At 43.2% G+C, this 14,119-nt stretch overlaps 1 protein-coding gene across 7 annotated transcripts in view; it reads left to right on the top strand.

Annotated features, from left to right (window-relative positions):
- The window catches only part of Rasgrf2 (Ras protein specific guanine nucleotide releasing factor 2), a 260,937-nt gene that overhangs the window by 237,778 nt on the left and 9,040 nt on the right, over nucleotides 1-14,119 (top strand). For all 7 annotated transcript variants that reach the window (XM_029556207.1, XM_029556206.1, XM_029556209.1 and 4 more), the window contains 4 exons: nucleotides 3,045-3,105; nucleotides 3,385-3,488; nucleotides 5,784-5,868; nucleotides 10,023-10,220. In XM_029556207.1, coding sequence (XP_029412067.1) covers nucleotides 3,045-3,105; nucleotides 3,385-3,488; nucleotides 5,784-5,868; nucleotides 10,023-10,220 — 448 coding nt within the window. The remainder of the gene's footprint in view (nucleotides 1-3,044; nucleotides 3,106-3,384; nucleotides 3,489-5,783; nucleotides 5,869-10,022; nucleotides 10,221-14,119) is intronic.

Below are 14,119 nucleotides of genomic sequence, written 5' to 3'. Positions count from 1 at the left end.
AACATGCTTTCGCCTGCAAGGCTGCACCTCCTATAACCTTCCCAAACAGTGCTACCTACTGGGTAAAACATGTCCAGATACTTGGAATCTATGGCGGACATTCTCATTCAAACCACCGTACTCAAACACTAGTGACTTCTATGTGTTCCAGTCATATAACAGTAAGATATAGACTAAAGTATATGTTTAAGCATATATTACAGTAATACACTGAAGCAAAAGCCTGGGGCTAGAGAGATGTCTCAGTGGTTCAAAGCACTTGCGGCTCTTCCTGAGGACCTAAATTTGGTTCCCAGCATCCATATCAGGTGGCTCACAACTGCCTGTAACTCCAGCTCTGGGGGATCCAATACCCTCTTCTGGCCTCCATAGGCACCTGCACTCACATGCAGAAACCCACACACAGACACACAGACACACAGACACACACAGACACACACACACACAATTAAAATTAAAAATTAAAAAAAAATAGCTTTCTAAGATGAGCCACCCTGAGTCTGTACTTACTGATTAATATGCATCATTACTATAAGTGTCTGTTGCTTTGTTTGTAAATAAAAACCTTTGCTCAAGATGTACATTTCCAAAGCTCAGCATGCTTGTAATCTCAACACTTGGGAAGTGAAGGTAAGATTGCCATGAGTCCAAACCCATCCTGAGTTACACAGTGAATTCCATGCCAGTCCGGACTATAGTGTAAGGCCCTGTGCTAAACAGACAAATAAACAAACAAAACCAGACATTTCCAACTAGTTGGCCAAGTAGCAGTCTTCAAAATCTATTCACTATAGAGATTTTTGTAGACACCTAACATGCCATAAAATGAAAAGAAATGGTGAGGGTCAGCTGTGATGGGCTAGGGTCATGAAAAGTGACCTTCCCACCTCAGTATCCCAAATAGCTTCAACAAGGGTCAGGAAATGTGAACAACGAAGCCCCAGGACATCATGCAATGTTAAAGCCAGGCCATTGAGAAATGTATTTGATTGATGCTAACTAACATCTGGACCATTTCTTGCCAAGAGAAAGATTTCCAGGCTCATAAAGAATGTCTTTCTGGGGGCTGGAGAGATGGCTCAGCAGTAAAGAGCACTGGTTGCTCTTGCAGAGGACCTGGGTTCAATTCCCAACATGGTGGTTAACAACCTACTATAACTCCAGTTCCAGGGGAATCTGATCCCCACTTCTAACCTCCACAGGCATTGCATGACAAGGATGTGACTATATACACACAGACAAAACACCTAAACACATAAAATTAAAAATAAAAATGTCTTTCAGCTGGGCGTGGTGGCACATGCCTTTAATCCCAGCACTTGGGAGGCAGAGACAGGCGCATCTCTGTGAGTTCAAGGCCAGCCTGGTCTACATAGTGAGTTCCAGGACAGCTGGGGCTACAGGGAGACCCTGTCTCAAAAAGACCAAAAAAATAATAATGTTTTTCCTGCTTCACAAGCCTCCCTCCAAGAACCTGGACTCTATTGGAAACAATGATCTATACACAGGGAATCACATTTAATTGTGGTTGAACTCTCTTTGGAGAAAGTCATCTTTAACTTATATCTTGCTCATTTTAGACACAGAGCCTCTTTTCTTTCTGCTCCCAGTCATGTGGCTTATTCCTAGTATCACTAGTGTAATCTACAAGGATCTTGAAGGAAGGTGGAGGGGAAGGAATTAAGATTTACTGGTTGTTTTTTATGGGGGACCTTGAAGACAAGTCTTCCAGAGCCTGTACAAGAGAAGCATCTCCTTGAAGCACAGGGAGAGCATAGCTGGTCTAGAACCTCAGGCACATTCCTTTCTTTGACCTTCTTTTCCTTTAAAATGGAGAATAATGAATGGTTAGAAGAAACTGTTTATAGTATAGGTATATCGAGTGCTTTGCTCCTATTTGGCATGTGATGGGCACACAGTAAACCCATCTCAGTTGATTGATATTTTTGAGGATTGCAATCACTATTTCCATTGACTATTAAAACAACAGAACCACACATCATCATTTCTGTTCAAACTGGCTTTCTCCAAAGAGGCTACAAGCCAAGGAATGCAGGCAGCCCCTGAAGGTGGGACAAAATGAGGGTTTAGAGTCTTCTCTAAGGCCTCCAAATTCAGGAATATTACTCAGTTGACCTGCCTTAGACTTCTGGTCTCCAGAACTATTAAATAACAAGTTTTGTAGCTTTAACCCTCCTGCTCAGCAAAGAAAAAGAAAAAGCAAACAAACAAATGAACAAAAACAACCTGGCTTCCCTCATGGACATGCTACATGCTTTGGGACTGCTCTTAAATATCTTACTTCTCAGCATGTGCTTGCAACTTCATTATGGAAAACTTAATATTTGGCCCAGATGGAAAGTTATTAAATGGAATGTCCACTCACTATATATCATTCCCCTGGACTCAGAATTTCTGTTGGATATAAAATATCCTCCTATTTTGGGTATTAACTAACTTTTGTATTATTCATCTAAGAAAATGAAAGATGCTTTTGAAAGTTGAGTAACACCAGGTGTGACATACACAGCTGGGAAGGCAAGAATTACCTGCCCACTCCGGTCCCATTTTATTTCACAGTTTGCCACATAATCTGGAAAGAGGATACATTGGATGTCTGCCTCAGCTTCTTCAGGGAGTGTGGAGAAGGGACTGGAGGAGTGTGAGTGGACAGGAGGACCATGGGTACAGCTTACAGAGTGGGTGCTACTAGAGAATGGATGAGTCCCACTCTCCATCCTGGGGAGCAGCATCCAGCTTCCCTCATGCTAACTGTGACATTGACTGTTTTATTCACAACCTTGTACTGTATATAGCAGGCTGGATCCTCATTCTAAATGAGCTCTCTTGCATGTCATGTGACTTTCTGGGTTTTTTTTTGTCTCTAGGACTGCAGTCTGTTCTACCCCACAGCCTTACATACCTGAGCTGTTATTATACTTCCCAACCAGGGAACTCAGAACCATCTTGTATCATCATTCCCAGCATGCCCATTTTCTGATTTTCAATGAAGAATGTTCTTTCTTCTTTGTATTTATTTTTAGGGCCCTTTCCCAAGATGATCACGATGACATCCACTTAAAATTAGAGGATATAATTCAGATGGTAAGTTCAGCCATAGTACCACTCAGGTGAGCAGTCTGCTTGGAACTCTCAGTGTCTATGAAAGTCTGTGAAGTGAACCTCACTGGGCACAGGATCCAATATTGGTTGGTGATATTAACACTGGCTTCAGTATTTTAGAGCTTGTTGCTTTTTCTTTCAGAGCTAGACTGTAGTGAAAGACTTCGTGCTCCACAGCCACACTGTCTGCTTGTAGACCTACAGTGTGATGGTGAGCACCTTGCTCCTGGCTATGTTTCACTCCTTCATCATCTCTTGCAGACAGACTGCCCGAAGGCTGAGTGCTTTGAGACGTTGTCAGCCATGGAGCTGGCTGAGCAGATCACACTCCTGGACCACATTGTTTTCAGAAGCATTCCCTACGAGTGAGTGCTCTATTCCCCAGTAGCTGGTCTAGAAGCTGCAACTATTTCTTAGGCAGATGGGTATGTTCACCCATGTGCAGAGGTGTGAGCCTTCATCTCAAGGTGCTTTGACCCTACTTGAATGACTCTTGGTTTCACTTCATGTTGGCATATTGACTTGGAGACCCTCGCGGTGGCCACACTTGTGATTTTTTCTGTATGTGCTGGGGTTACCACAGAATGTGAATTTCTCTGTATTCCTCTGTCTTTGAATTACAGAAACCTCAATATAGTTCTGAGAGTGCTTCTTAACCCTGACTGTGCCTAAAAGCCACATGGGAAGCCTGTTGAAAATATCCTTTCATACATAACCTCCCTCAGAGATTCTGATATCAGTAGATTTGGGGGAGGCCCAGGAAAGTGTCTTTCCATGAAAATGCCAGATAATTTTGAGAGGTCCAAAGTACCACTTTGAGAAATAGTGACCTGGGTAAATGCTAAATGCTCTGAATTCTGATATAGGGATTCACTCACTTCTGTAAGGTAACAAGAGTTGCTGAGCTTTGTGGCTGTGAATCTGTCACCAGCCTCTTCATTCCTCATGTGCAGCCAAGTGGAGGCCCTTTGAGAGCTCTACAAACAGGGCTTTGCTTACACAAATGTCAACCATTAGCACACATCATCCATGAACTGGTAACCACACTGAACGTGATGGAAAGGCTGGGCACGATGTGAATGGGCTCCACTCCACACATAGGCCATCCATGGTGTTGGAGGTCAGTGAGAATAGGGCGGATGGGCTAGAGGGCTAGATCTGCAGCTGTGTTGGAAAGGCCAAGAACACTCTTTCAGGCTGTTCCTTTGTGTGTTTTGTCTTCTTTTCTTCCACCCTTTCCAGCATTCATAGACTTACACATGAACATGATAGAAAAATTGCTGGCCATTCCAGTGAACTCAGAGATAGTTTGAAGATCACTCACAAACACAGCATCACTTCCTCTGCTCCCTCCCCGTCTTACTACCCTCTGGTGCACTGAGGGTGGGAGTCCAAAACTTCTCTACAAGAGAAGAAAGCAGAGAGAACTTTGTGGTGACTCTTGGTGTGGCCTCTTCTTGGTATTCCCACTTCCCCTCCCTGTGCCCTTTTGTTCTGGAACACCAGATATTTCCACGTGTGGACTTGTGTCTATACTCTACATCTCACACTGCAGGACAGGATCAGTACCCAGAACAGCAAGGACAAAGAACCTTGCAGGAGCATCCACCCAACATATCTGCATTAAGAATGTATTAGAATATTTGCAATTCAACTTGTTTTTCTAAATGCCCCCACACAGCAATTCCTATGCACTCTATCTCAGTTGTCCCATTGAGACAATGCTGTGGCCTAATGACCTATCTGTGAATGAAGAGAATGCACAGGGATGTCATTCAGAAGACATCCCACCAGGATCAGCTCCCTACCCTTGGAAATTGTGTTTTTCAGAGAAAATCAGAGCCGAGTACAAGGAAAAAAATCCATACTAATTAACATTTTTGGTTAGGATTTTTTGGGGGGGGGGGAGTTGGTGAATACATTATAAAAAGCTAGTCCAGAAGAAACAGCTTTGGCTATTGAGTTACTTTCTTTGTCTCTCTTAGGTTTCTGGGTGTTTTCTAACTTGAGAGAAATCTTTATAGAGACAAAGTTCCAAATGTTTATTATTATTATTATTTTATGTGTGTGAGTATATTTGCCTGCATGTATGTAAGTGCACCAGTGTCATGCAATGCTCACAAAGGTCAGAGGAGGATATCCAATTCTCCTAGAACTGAAGTTACAAGTGGTTGTGAGTCATCATGTGGGTGCTGGGAACTGAACCTGGGTCCTCTGCAAGAGCAGCCAGTGCTCTTAACTTCTGAACCATCTCTCTAGCCCCAAAGTTCCAAATATTTATAAGTGAAAGCTGGAGAGTGAAAAATCCTTCTTTTCTCTTTTCTTCCTTCCTTCCTTCCTTCCTTCCTTCCTTCCTTCCTCTCCCTCCCTCCTTCCTTCCTTCCTTCCTTCCTTCCTTCCTTCCTTCCTTCCTTCCTTTATCTTTGGTATTGAGTTATAGAATGCAAGAATTGAACTGAAATTCCTTAGAGATGGTCATTAAAACAGGGGCCAAATAATGTTCCATCGAAGTTAACTTAGTGTGTCTATCTAATCTTCACAAATACTCAGGGGCTGGAGAGATGGCTCAGTGGTTAAGAGCACTGACCCACAAATATGCAGTGTCTGGCCACCATTTCTTATAAACTGAATTGGTTCTGTATTTTGTTCTGAACTTTCAGGGAATTTCTTGGGCAGGGATGGATGAAGCTGGATAAGAATGAAAGAACACCGTACATTATGAAAACCAGCCAACAGTTCAATGATGTGAGTAGTGTGACCACAAAACCTTGGGCATGCTACAGGAGGATGAGCATTGTGACCCTAAGGCTCCTCTAAAATAAAGCAGCTCTGGGGTTTGGGGATACAGCTCAGTGGTAGAGCACTTGCCCAAGTGTACATGAAGGCCTAGATTTGAGCCCCAGAACCACAAAAAAAGTATCCATCACCTTAAACAGAACTGATGGAATAATAAAGACAAGCTTAAATCTCCTCATACCCTTAAAGGAATGTGATCATTTCCAGACACAAGTGTGCTCAGTTATGTATAAGATGTTATTATTATTTTTTTAATCATTATTTTGTGCTCATATACTAACAGAATGAGTAACATGTGTACTGACCCCTGGTGGTTGGCAATAAGATTGTACTGGCATGACTTCCCTCATTCAGCCCAAAGTATGTTTTCTGGGACCTCTTACGGCATAACCTCATTGCTGCTGTGGCTCTGGGCAGTGGTGATCAGCTGCCAGTCTATTTCCCATCTCTGCCTTTCTCCATCAGTAACATGGTGAATTGATTTTATATCCATCAATTTTTTGTTGGTTCTGTTTTAATGGACTCAGACTTGTGAGAGAATAAGTAACAGATGTGGAAGTGTCTTCAAGCCCACCCAGGCAAAGGGAAATTTCCTTTCCAGATTCAGGAGAGTTCAGAATAAGGAAAAATGATGGTGTTTATATAAACAAAGGAAACCCACAGGCAAATTAGCAAGCTGCCTAAAATCAAAGTATAAAGAACACTGTGGATTCACAAGACAGGGTTCTACACAGAGTCCACTCAGGGTGAATATATGCTAAGTGAAGATATCATGTGATTAGCTTCAATGCTTAAGGACAGGGTGTGACAGATCTGGGACATTCAACAGTAGAGTTCTGGCTATGGAAAATAAAGCTGTTACCTGGGCTGTTCCTACACAGGAGAGAATGCGTGCTCCAACAGAGATTCAACCCCAGGCTCCAGACCCATGCATCTCCTGCACTTGGACGGCCATTACATTATGCTCTGACCAAGGTCCAGCCCCAGTAGTACTTGCTGAGCCTGCTTCTGCATCTTCTTATTTTGAGTAGTGGCCTCGCCGTGAGCTCACCCAGGCATAGCATCTAGAGGTCACCTGTGCTTCACTCCTGTCCCCTTCTCACTTCACTCTTGCCATCTCCCCAACTCCAAATCTTAAACCTACCAGTATCTCAGACCTTCCTCCCCTCCCTGTCCCATTCCCATGAACTTGATTAGCCTTTCAGCCTTCACCTCCAATGGCTCTGACCTCATCTTTCTCCTGCCACCTCACTGCCAGTTCCCATGCTGCATGCCATGTCACAGGGATGGCATCTCTGAAGTGCTAGTCTGATTATGACTCTCTGTAAAAATCTAGCTGTGGCTTCCCCTCATCCTTAGTGTATAGGCCCAGCTCTCAGGCTGACACATAGAAGCCCCAGTTTCCTCAGCTGGCTATCAGGTCTTCTGTTATGCTACAGCTCCCGGTGCTATACCTTTGCTCTACTGTGATGGAAAGTAGTGAGCAAGTCCTACCCAGCCTTTCTGATATAGGCATGACCTCTTCCCAGAAGACTTTTCTGGACTACTATTGTTCCCACATTCCACCTACAGACTCTGAAAAGACCTACTATGCACATGCATGTGTGAGCATGCATGTTGTATGCATGTACCTTATGTGTTGTATATGCATGCACACTTGTGTTACATACATGTATGTGTATGGTGCATACATCTATGCATGTGTGTTTTTGTGTGTTGTATGCCTGTGCATGTTATATGTGTGTATGCATGTGTGTTTGTGTGTGCTTGCATGTATATGATGTATGCATAGATGTGTGTATTATATGTGTCTATGCATGTGTGTGGCCTGTGTGTTTTATATGTTTGCATGTGTGTGTTTATGTGTGTATGCGTGTATGTATATTACATATGTATATGTGTGTATGTGTGTTGTATGCCTGTGCATGGGTATTGTATATGCATATGTGTATGTATGTGTATTGTGTGTGTATGGAGGGGAGACGGTGCTTAGGGAGGTCAAAGATTGACATTGGGATGCCTTCCTCAATCTGCCTTAGTTTTTAGAGACTGGGTTTCGCACTCGTCCTGGAGCTTAGCATTTATGCTAGACTGGCTGGTCAGTGAGCCCTCACCCTCTGGGATCTGCCTGTCTCCTTCTCCCAGCACTAAGGTTACAGATGCACATTGCCATGCCTGGCTGAATGCTGAAGATCCAAACTCAGGTCCTCAAGTTTACACAGAAAGAACTTTATCCACTGAGCCACCTCTCCACCCCCTGAACAAACCTAGCTTTGCATGTCACTGCATGGTGTTTGCTTGTTTACATATTTCCCTCTTGTAAGGACACATTTACTTCTGGGAAGTGCATGTGGCATCCCATTCCCTCCTCTCACATCCTTATGATAACCTGAGGAAAGAATTCTCCAAAACCACTGTTTGGAAAATCCTAACAACTTTATTGGGCTTGCTAGCTGAGCATGGGGTGCTGGTTTACTTACAGAAGAGTGGGCGACCCCTCTCGTTTATAGCTGTGCTGGAAAGTCCACACTCAAACATAGATCCTATAACTTCCCAACAGCCAAGCAAAATGGCAAGAGGAGTGCTTCATGGCATTCTTGGCTTATATACCCTTAGCCCCTCCGCCCTCATGCACTTAAGGTCAACTGATTGGGTAGGAGGGGTAACTGCCCACCCACTCCTTTGCAGGAGCATGGGAAGGAGGTGTGACTATAGCATGCTGCCATAGTGGTCAGAGGAACTTCCCAGGTGACATTTCTGTTCCTCACACTCCCACCTCCACACACACAGCTGAGCTCATAGTGCCTTAAGGTTAGTGTATTAATCAGCTTTCTGTTACAGTAATGAAATACTTAAGATGATTAACTTTTAAAGAGAAAATTTTCATTCTGGCTCATACTTTTGGCAATATTGGACTAAAATTGCTATGAACCTCTGGTACCAGATGGCAATGACAAAGAACATGTGGTAGGGCAAATTGCTCAGCCCAGGGACAGGAAGCAAAAGAATAAAGAGGAAGGGGCCTGTTACCACAGTCCTTCAGTGTAGGCCTCTTTGGTCAAAGGCCCTCACACAATGCCCCTCTACCAACAGGTCCACAAAACTTCCAAGAGTCCCACACTGGGGACAAGACCTTGCCTCGTAGATCTATGGGGATAGTCCACATCTAATCTACAACATACTACTCTGGGACACAGATAATAATATCACTTCTTCCAACAAACTGGATTCTCCGTTATCCTCTCCTCATAATAAGGCTGAACAAGTGATTAATAAATAGCGTCCTACTAAGTGTTTTAATGAGTGTCCACATGATACCCAGAGACACTCTAAGAGCTTGTGTGTCTTCAGAGAGTGGGAGTGAGCCTCTGATGCCAGATGGCATCAGATTTAGTATGTGGATACAAGATCACATGCCCCAGCCTGTTCTGATAATGATTGTCTTCTGCTCTTTTCTTTTCCATATTTTAAAAGTTGAATTACTTAAGCTAGCTTTGACTGGTAGAATTATAGTACTTAGTTTTGAGGTTATAGATTATTTTCATTGCCAGTAGCATTTTAGAAGAAAATATTCTGTCTTTACAGCTAAGTGTTTTTCTAGTTTGAGAGTGGACCAGTTTAGAATTCAGATTGATGGACGCGAGTGATTTTTTCTTTCTGTATGATAACTGAGGTTTCTCAGAGTGAGTATATTATCCACACACAGTTGGAGGTAAAGGAATATGTGTCCCTAAGGACTGACACCCTGACCCACAACATGACCTTTCCTCTAGAGTTAGGTCATTCTATCTCACTTCCTTTCTTGGTAGTACTCTTTCATCAAAACTACTGATGGACAAAATCAGTTTTTCTGCCAACAAACTGGATTTTTAGGAGGCCCATAAATCAGTTCACTTTCAGAATGAACAGGTGCTGGGCTGTTTGTCACTGTTGTTATCATTACAGATTTCAGTCTCTTTGAAAGCTGGTGTCTAAAGATGGCTATGGGCTTTGTACTACGTGAAGCTTGCTTTCCTGATGTGTTTGTAAGGCAGTCTAACTATTTGTCTAAATGCATTGCTTCGACTCTTCGATAACATGTCTGGTCTGTTTGATTGTCTTAGATGAGCAACCTGGTGGCCTCCCAGATAATGAATTATGCTGATATTAGCTCCCGCGCCAACGCCATTGAGAAGTGGGTAGCAGTCGCTGACATTTGCAGATGCCTACACAACTACAATGGTGTGCTGGAGATCACCTCGGCCTTAAACAGAAGTGCCATCTACAGGCTGAAGAAAACCTGGGCCAAGGTGTCCAAGCAGGTGAGCATCAGTGTGTGACACACCCTGCGGCTGAGAGGAAAGGTGGGGAGAGAGCCAAGATGAATACTGCTAATTGGGAAATCATTAGCTGAAATGAGCAGCACGTTGCCAAAGAAAGGTGCCAACATGGATAATTACTGAGCTCTTACCACTTAATTAATTCCCCTCATGTGCATCTCCAAAACACTCATTAAAACAATTTGGGGGGAACCTCAAACAATGTGGCTGTCAGTCACGACTTCCTGAATTATTTCTGGAGGGCAGTTGATCACAGGACTAGAGGATGAATCCATTTATATGTTTCTTCCAAAGCCTTAGACTCAAAAGACCTCAGTGTTCAACTTTTCCTTTGTCGTTCTGGTAGCAGATTTAAAGTTTTGGTCTGGTGACTTAGATATGTAGACATATAATTTGTTCATTTTCTTTTGTTCAATTTACCTTGCCTCTGTTATTTCTACTCAGATGATTTCAAGGATCAAATCGAATCATAGTTCTCCCCACTCTTCCAGGCTTCTCTATGGAGAGGCTTTCTCTGGCCTTCTGGAAGATTGTCTCCACCTTTGGTCTTAGTCCTTTGCTGGTTGATTGTCAGGTACAGGCTGTTGTGAACTACCTGTTCCTGGGGTGCAGGTGGTTTTCCAACCTTCCCCAGAGCCACACCCCACAAATGCTTCTGGGGAGCTGGGCTGACCTCTGTCTTCCACTCCCATTGACTCTGATGATGCTCTGAGCCTGGGGTGTGTCTCCCTACTAGCAGAGTCAGCTCTGCCCTTGGTGATCCTGCTGGATATGTGAAATCTTCCTGATAAGACGATGACGTTGGTGCTCCCAGAGGGCCTTGGAGGAATCTCCCAGATGCCTCCATACTGCATTGATGCCTGTGGGTAGGAGATCTGTCAGGCCCTCTTAGTCTAACTTTTCCCTGCAATTTGCTGTGCCACCTCGATGTGCCCACCAGAGTTGGTGAGGGGCTTCGCAGGGTGCCTGTCTCTGGGGACCAGACCAGAATAGCATATATGTAGTTTGCTAACATTTCCTTGAGACTGTGGTATTATTGCCCCCTCTAAGGAGTTGATACCCTTTTAGATCAACTGATCATTTCTTCTGCCTTCATTTACCTCTCCGAGCCCTTCTTTCCAGCGCTGCTTCAAGTTTTCCACATAGCCAGAAATCAGACCACCTTCACAGCCTGCACCCTAGTCTGATTCTTTTGTAAAACAGCCATGCTGAGAACCTGAATTTGGCTCCTTAGAACTCATGAGTCCATTTATTTTCAACAAAACCTAGAATGGCAGATAAAAGCCAATTTTTTTGAAATAGCGTTATTTTGTTAAAAAATAAGAGTTTAAGAAAACTATAGATTCATGTACAGTTTGTTGAAAAAAAGAAAGAAACTAATGATGGAGATTCCTTCCCCTTACACATGTTCTTCCCTCCACAGTAGCCTGTCACACAGTCACATAAAGACAAGCTGAACAATCACTTGGTTGAATTGGCTGAAACTGGTACAGCCTACCCATCCTGTTTGGAGTTCGTCAGCTTTTCATGTTCATGTTTGTATGCACAAGTGTGTGCTTCAGTCTTTGTACTACTTCATGAGGAGATTGGTGTGAATGCCACCACAACCAAGACAGGCGGTCCCACTGTGAAATCTCTCCTGCTACACATTTTAGTCACAGTCACCTGCCTCCTTCCCCTCTTCTCCAGCTCTTGGAAACCACTAATATGCTTCTCATCTCTGTAATTTTGTCATTCCAAGAATGGTGTATAAGTGGACTCACTCCATGGGGGACATTTGAAACCTCCTTTATTTAAACTCAGTGTAACTTTTTTGCATCAGTACTTCATTCTTTTTTATTGCTGTCTAGTATTCCATGGTCAGGATATACCATGTTTTGTTTCACCATTCATTCCTTGAAGGACATCTGGCTTTCTTTTATTCTTTTCCTCTTCACTTGGAATTTTCAGCATCTAAGTGCTGTGTGCTTTGGATTTATGTTCAAGTATCTCATTTTCTTTGGAAAAAGTTTAAATGTTACTGTGGTTTTGGTTTTAGTTTCCACATGTTTATTGTTACTATATAAAACTGTGATAAAGTCATGCACATTAATCTTGTATCTGTAACTTTATTGCTTCTTATTAGTTATAGGGGATTTTTAAGAAAGATTTCTTGAAATTTCTTACATAATTATGCCATTTGTAAATAGAAGCAGTATTTCTTTCTTTCCAATTTCATTTACATTTTGCATCTTATTTCTTAGGCTAGAGCTTCCAACACTATGCTAACAAGTATGGTAAGAAAGGACAGTCTTACCTTGTTCTCGGTCTTGGGAGGGAATCATTTAGTTTTTCACAATGAAGGATGGTAGTGGCTTTTTTGGCAAATGCTTAAAGGACAGGCTTGCTTTGTGTTTGGTCTTGTGAGCGATTCATTTTTTTTTTCAGAATGAAGGATTTTGGTGTTTTTTTTGGCAAATTTTTTTTGCGAGAGAGAGAGAGAGAGAGAGAGAGAGAGAGAGAGAGAGAGAGAGAGGAAGATGTTGCCCTATTTTTCTAGTTTTCTAAGAGTCTTTACAATGGACAGGTATGAAAATCTGTTTTCAAGATGCACGTCAAACCCCACAGCTGGACATGGACCCTTTGGTGTAGCTTTTTTTTTTCCTGCCCCAAGGCAGTGATGGCCTTGACTTGGGCTCTGGCTATGGAGAAAATGGCATCTGTCACATATACAGCAACAACTCAACAGGCTCAGAAGGTCACTTGTCTGACTCCTTTTTCTTCTCTCCCCTGTTTCCTTTCTCCTCTGATGCTGGCACCAGGGCCTCCCTCTCTCATTAAGGAAGTTTCAGGCCTTCTCTGAAGGTGACTTTGAGAGGTGCAGTGTGATCATCACTGTGGAATAGATTGTAAGCTAATGTGGAGCATTTCAGCAATATGTATGAATCACTCACAGTGGCCCTAGCAGGAGCTGATGGGTTGTCCTCCAGAGAGGCCATGTCCATTCATGGTCAAGCACCTCTCTTCAGTCATGGCTAGTAGGGCTGGTTACAGATATGTTTGCCTCTGTGGGGCTGGTTACAGAAGTCAGACAAATTTGGCAACACCATCTGCTCTACAGCAGATCTGAGATCAGTTTGGGAGATGCCCAGAAAGCCCGTGTAACTCCCTAGATTTGCTCTGTAACAATGGGAGACTGTACTTTCCACCTTTTTTGAGCTAAGGCCAACTCCAGATCAGGAAAGGAGCCTACCTGATCTCTCAGAAATCTGCATAGGGATGAAAGCCGCTCTGGAAACTGATGGGAAGCTGTGTAGCTCCTCTCCAGTCCAAGACAGAGTGGTTGGATCCTCAACCTAGTCATGCCAAGCGCATCTCTCAGTTGGTCATTGGACATCAGGCCCAGCCAAGCTTCCCAAGTGTGGGACCAGCAGGAGGGAGTCCTCAGCCCCCAAGGCCACCCTGCCATTCTCCCACATCGATAGAAGAAACTCCAGACCAATGCTAACAGTAATGTTGGTTCTTTATAAGTATCAGTTATACTTTTCTAACAAGTTGATAAGTATGATGACTGAGAAAAGGATTTAGAGTAGATGACATTGCTCAGTCCACATCAAAGTAATCAGATACCTGAGTGCTTTGATGGTTTAGAGATTAACACTGAAAAAGGTTCACTGTGGGCCTGGAATGTAGCTCAGAGGTCACGAACTTGTCTAGCATATGCAAGGCCCTGGGTTGGAGTCTCAGAACTTCAGTAGAAGGAAAAAAGATTGGTGTTAAAATCCCTAACTGGAGACCTCCCTTTTAAGATGCTACGATCAATATGTGCTTTTCAGCTTTTTAAGTTGCTAAGTTTTCTTTGCATTGTAGTTTTTCGATTCTTTACATTTTCCCCCATTCTG

Source organism: Nannospalax galili, unplaced genomic scaffold (assembly GCF_000622305.1).
Source record: "Nannospalax galili isolate Female #2095 unplaced genomic scaffold, S.galili_v1.0 scaffold45, whole genome shotgun sequence".
In the NCBI taxonomy this organism is placed as follows: domain Eukaryota; kingdom Metazoa; phylum Chordata; class Mammalia; order Rodentia; family Spalacidae; genus Nannospalax; species Nannospalax galili.
This window is presented reverse-complemented; position numbering and strand designations above follow the sequence as displayed.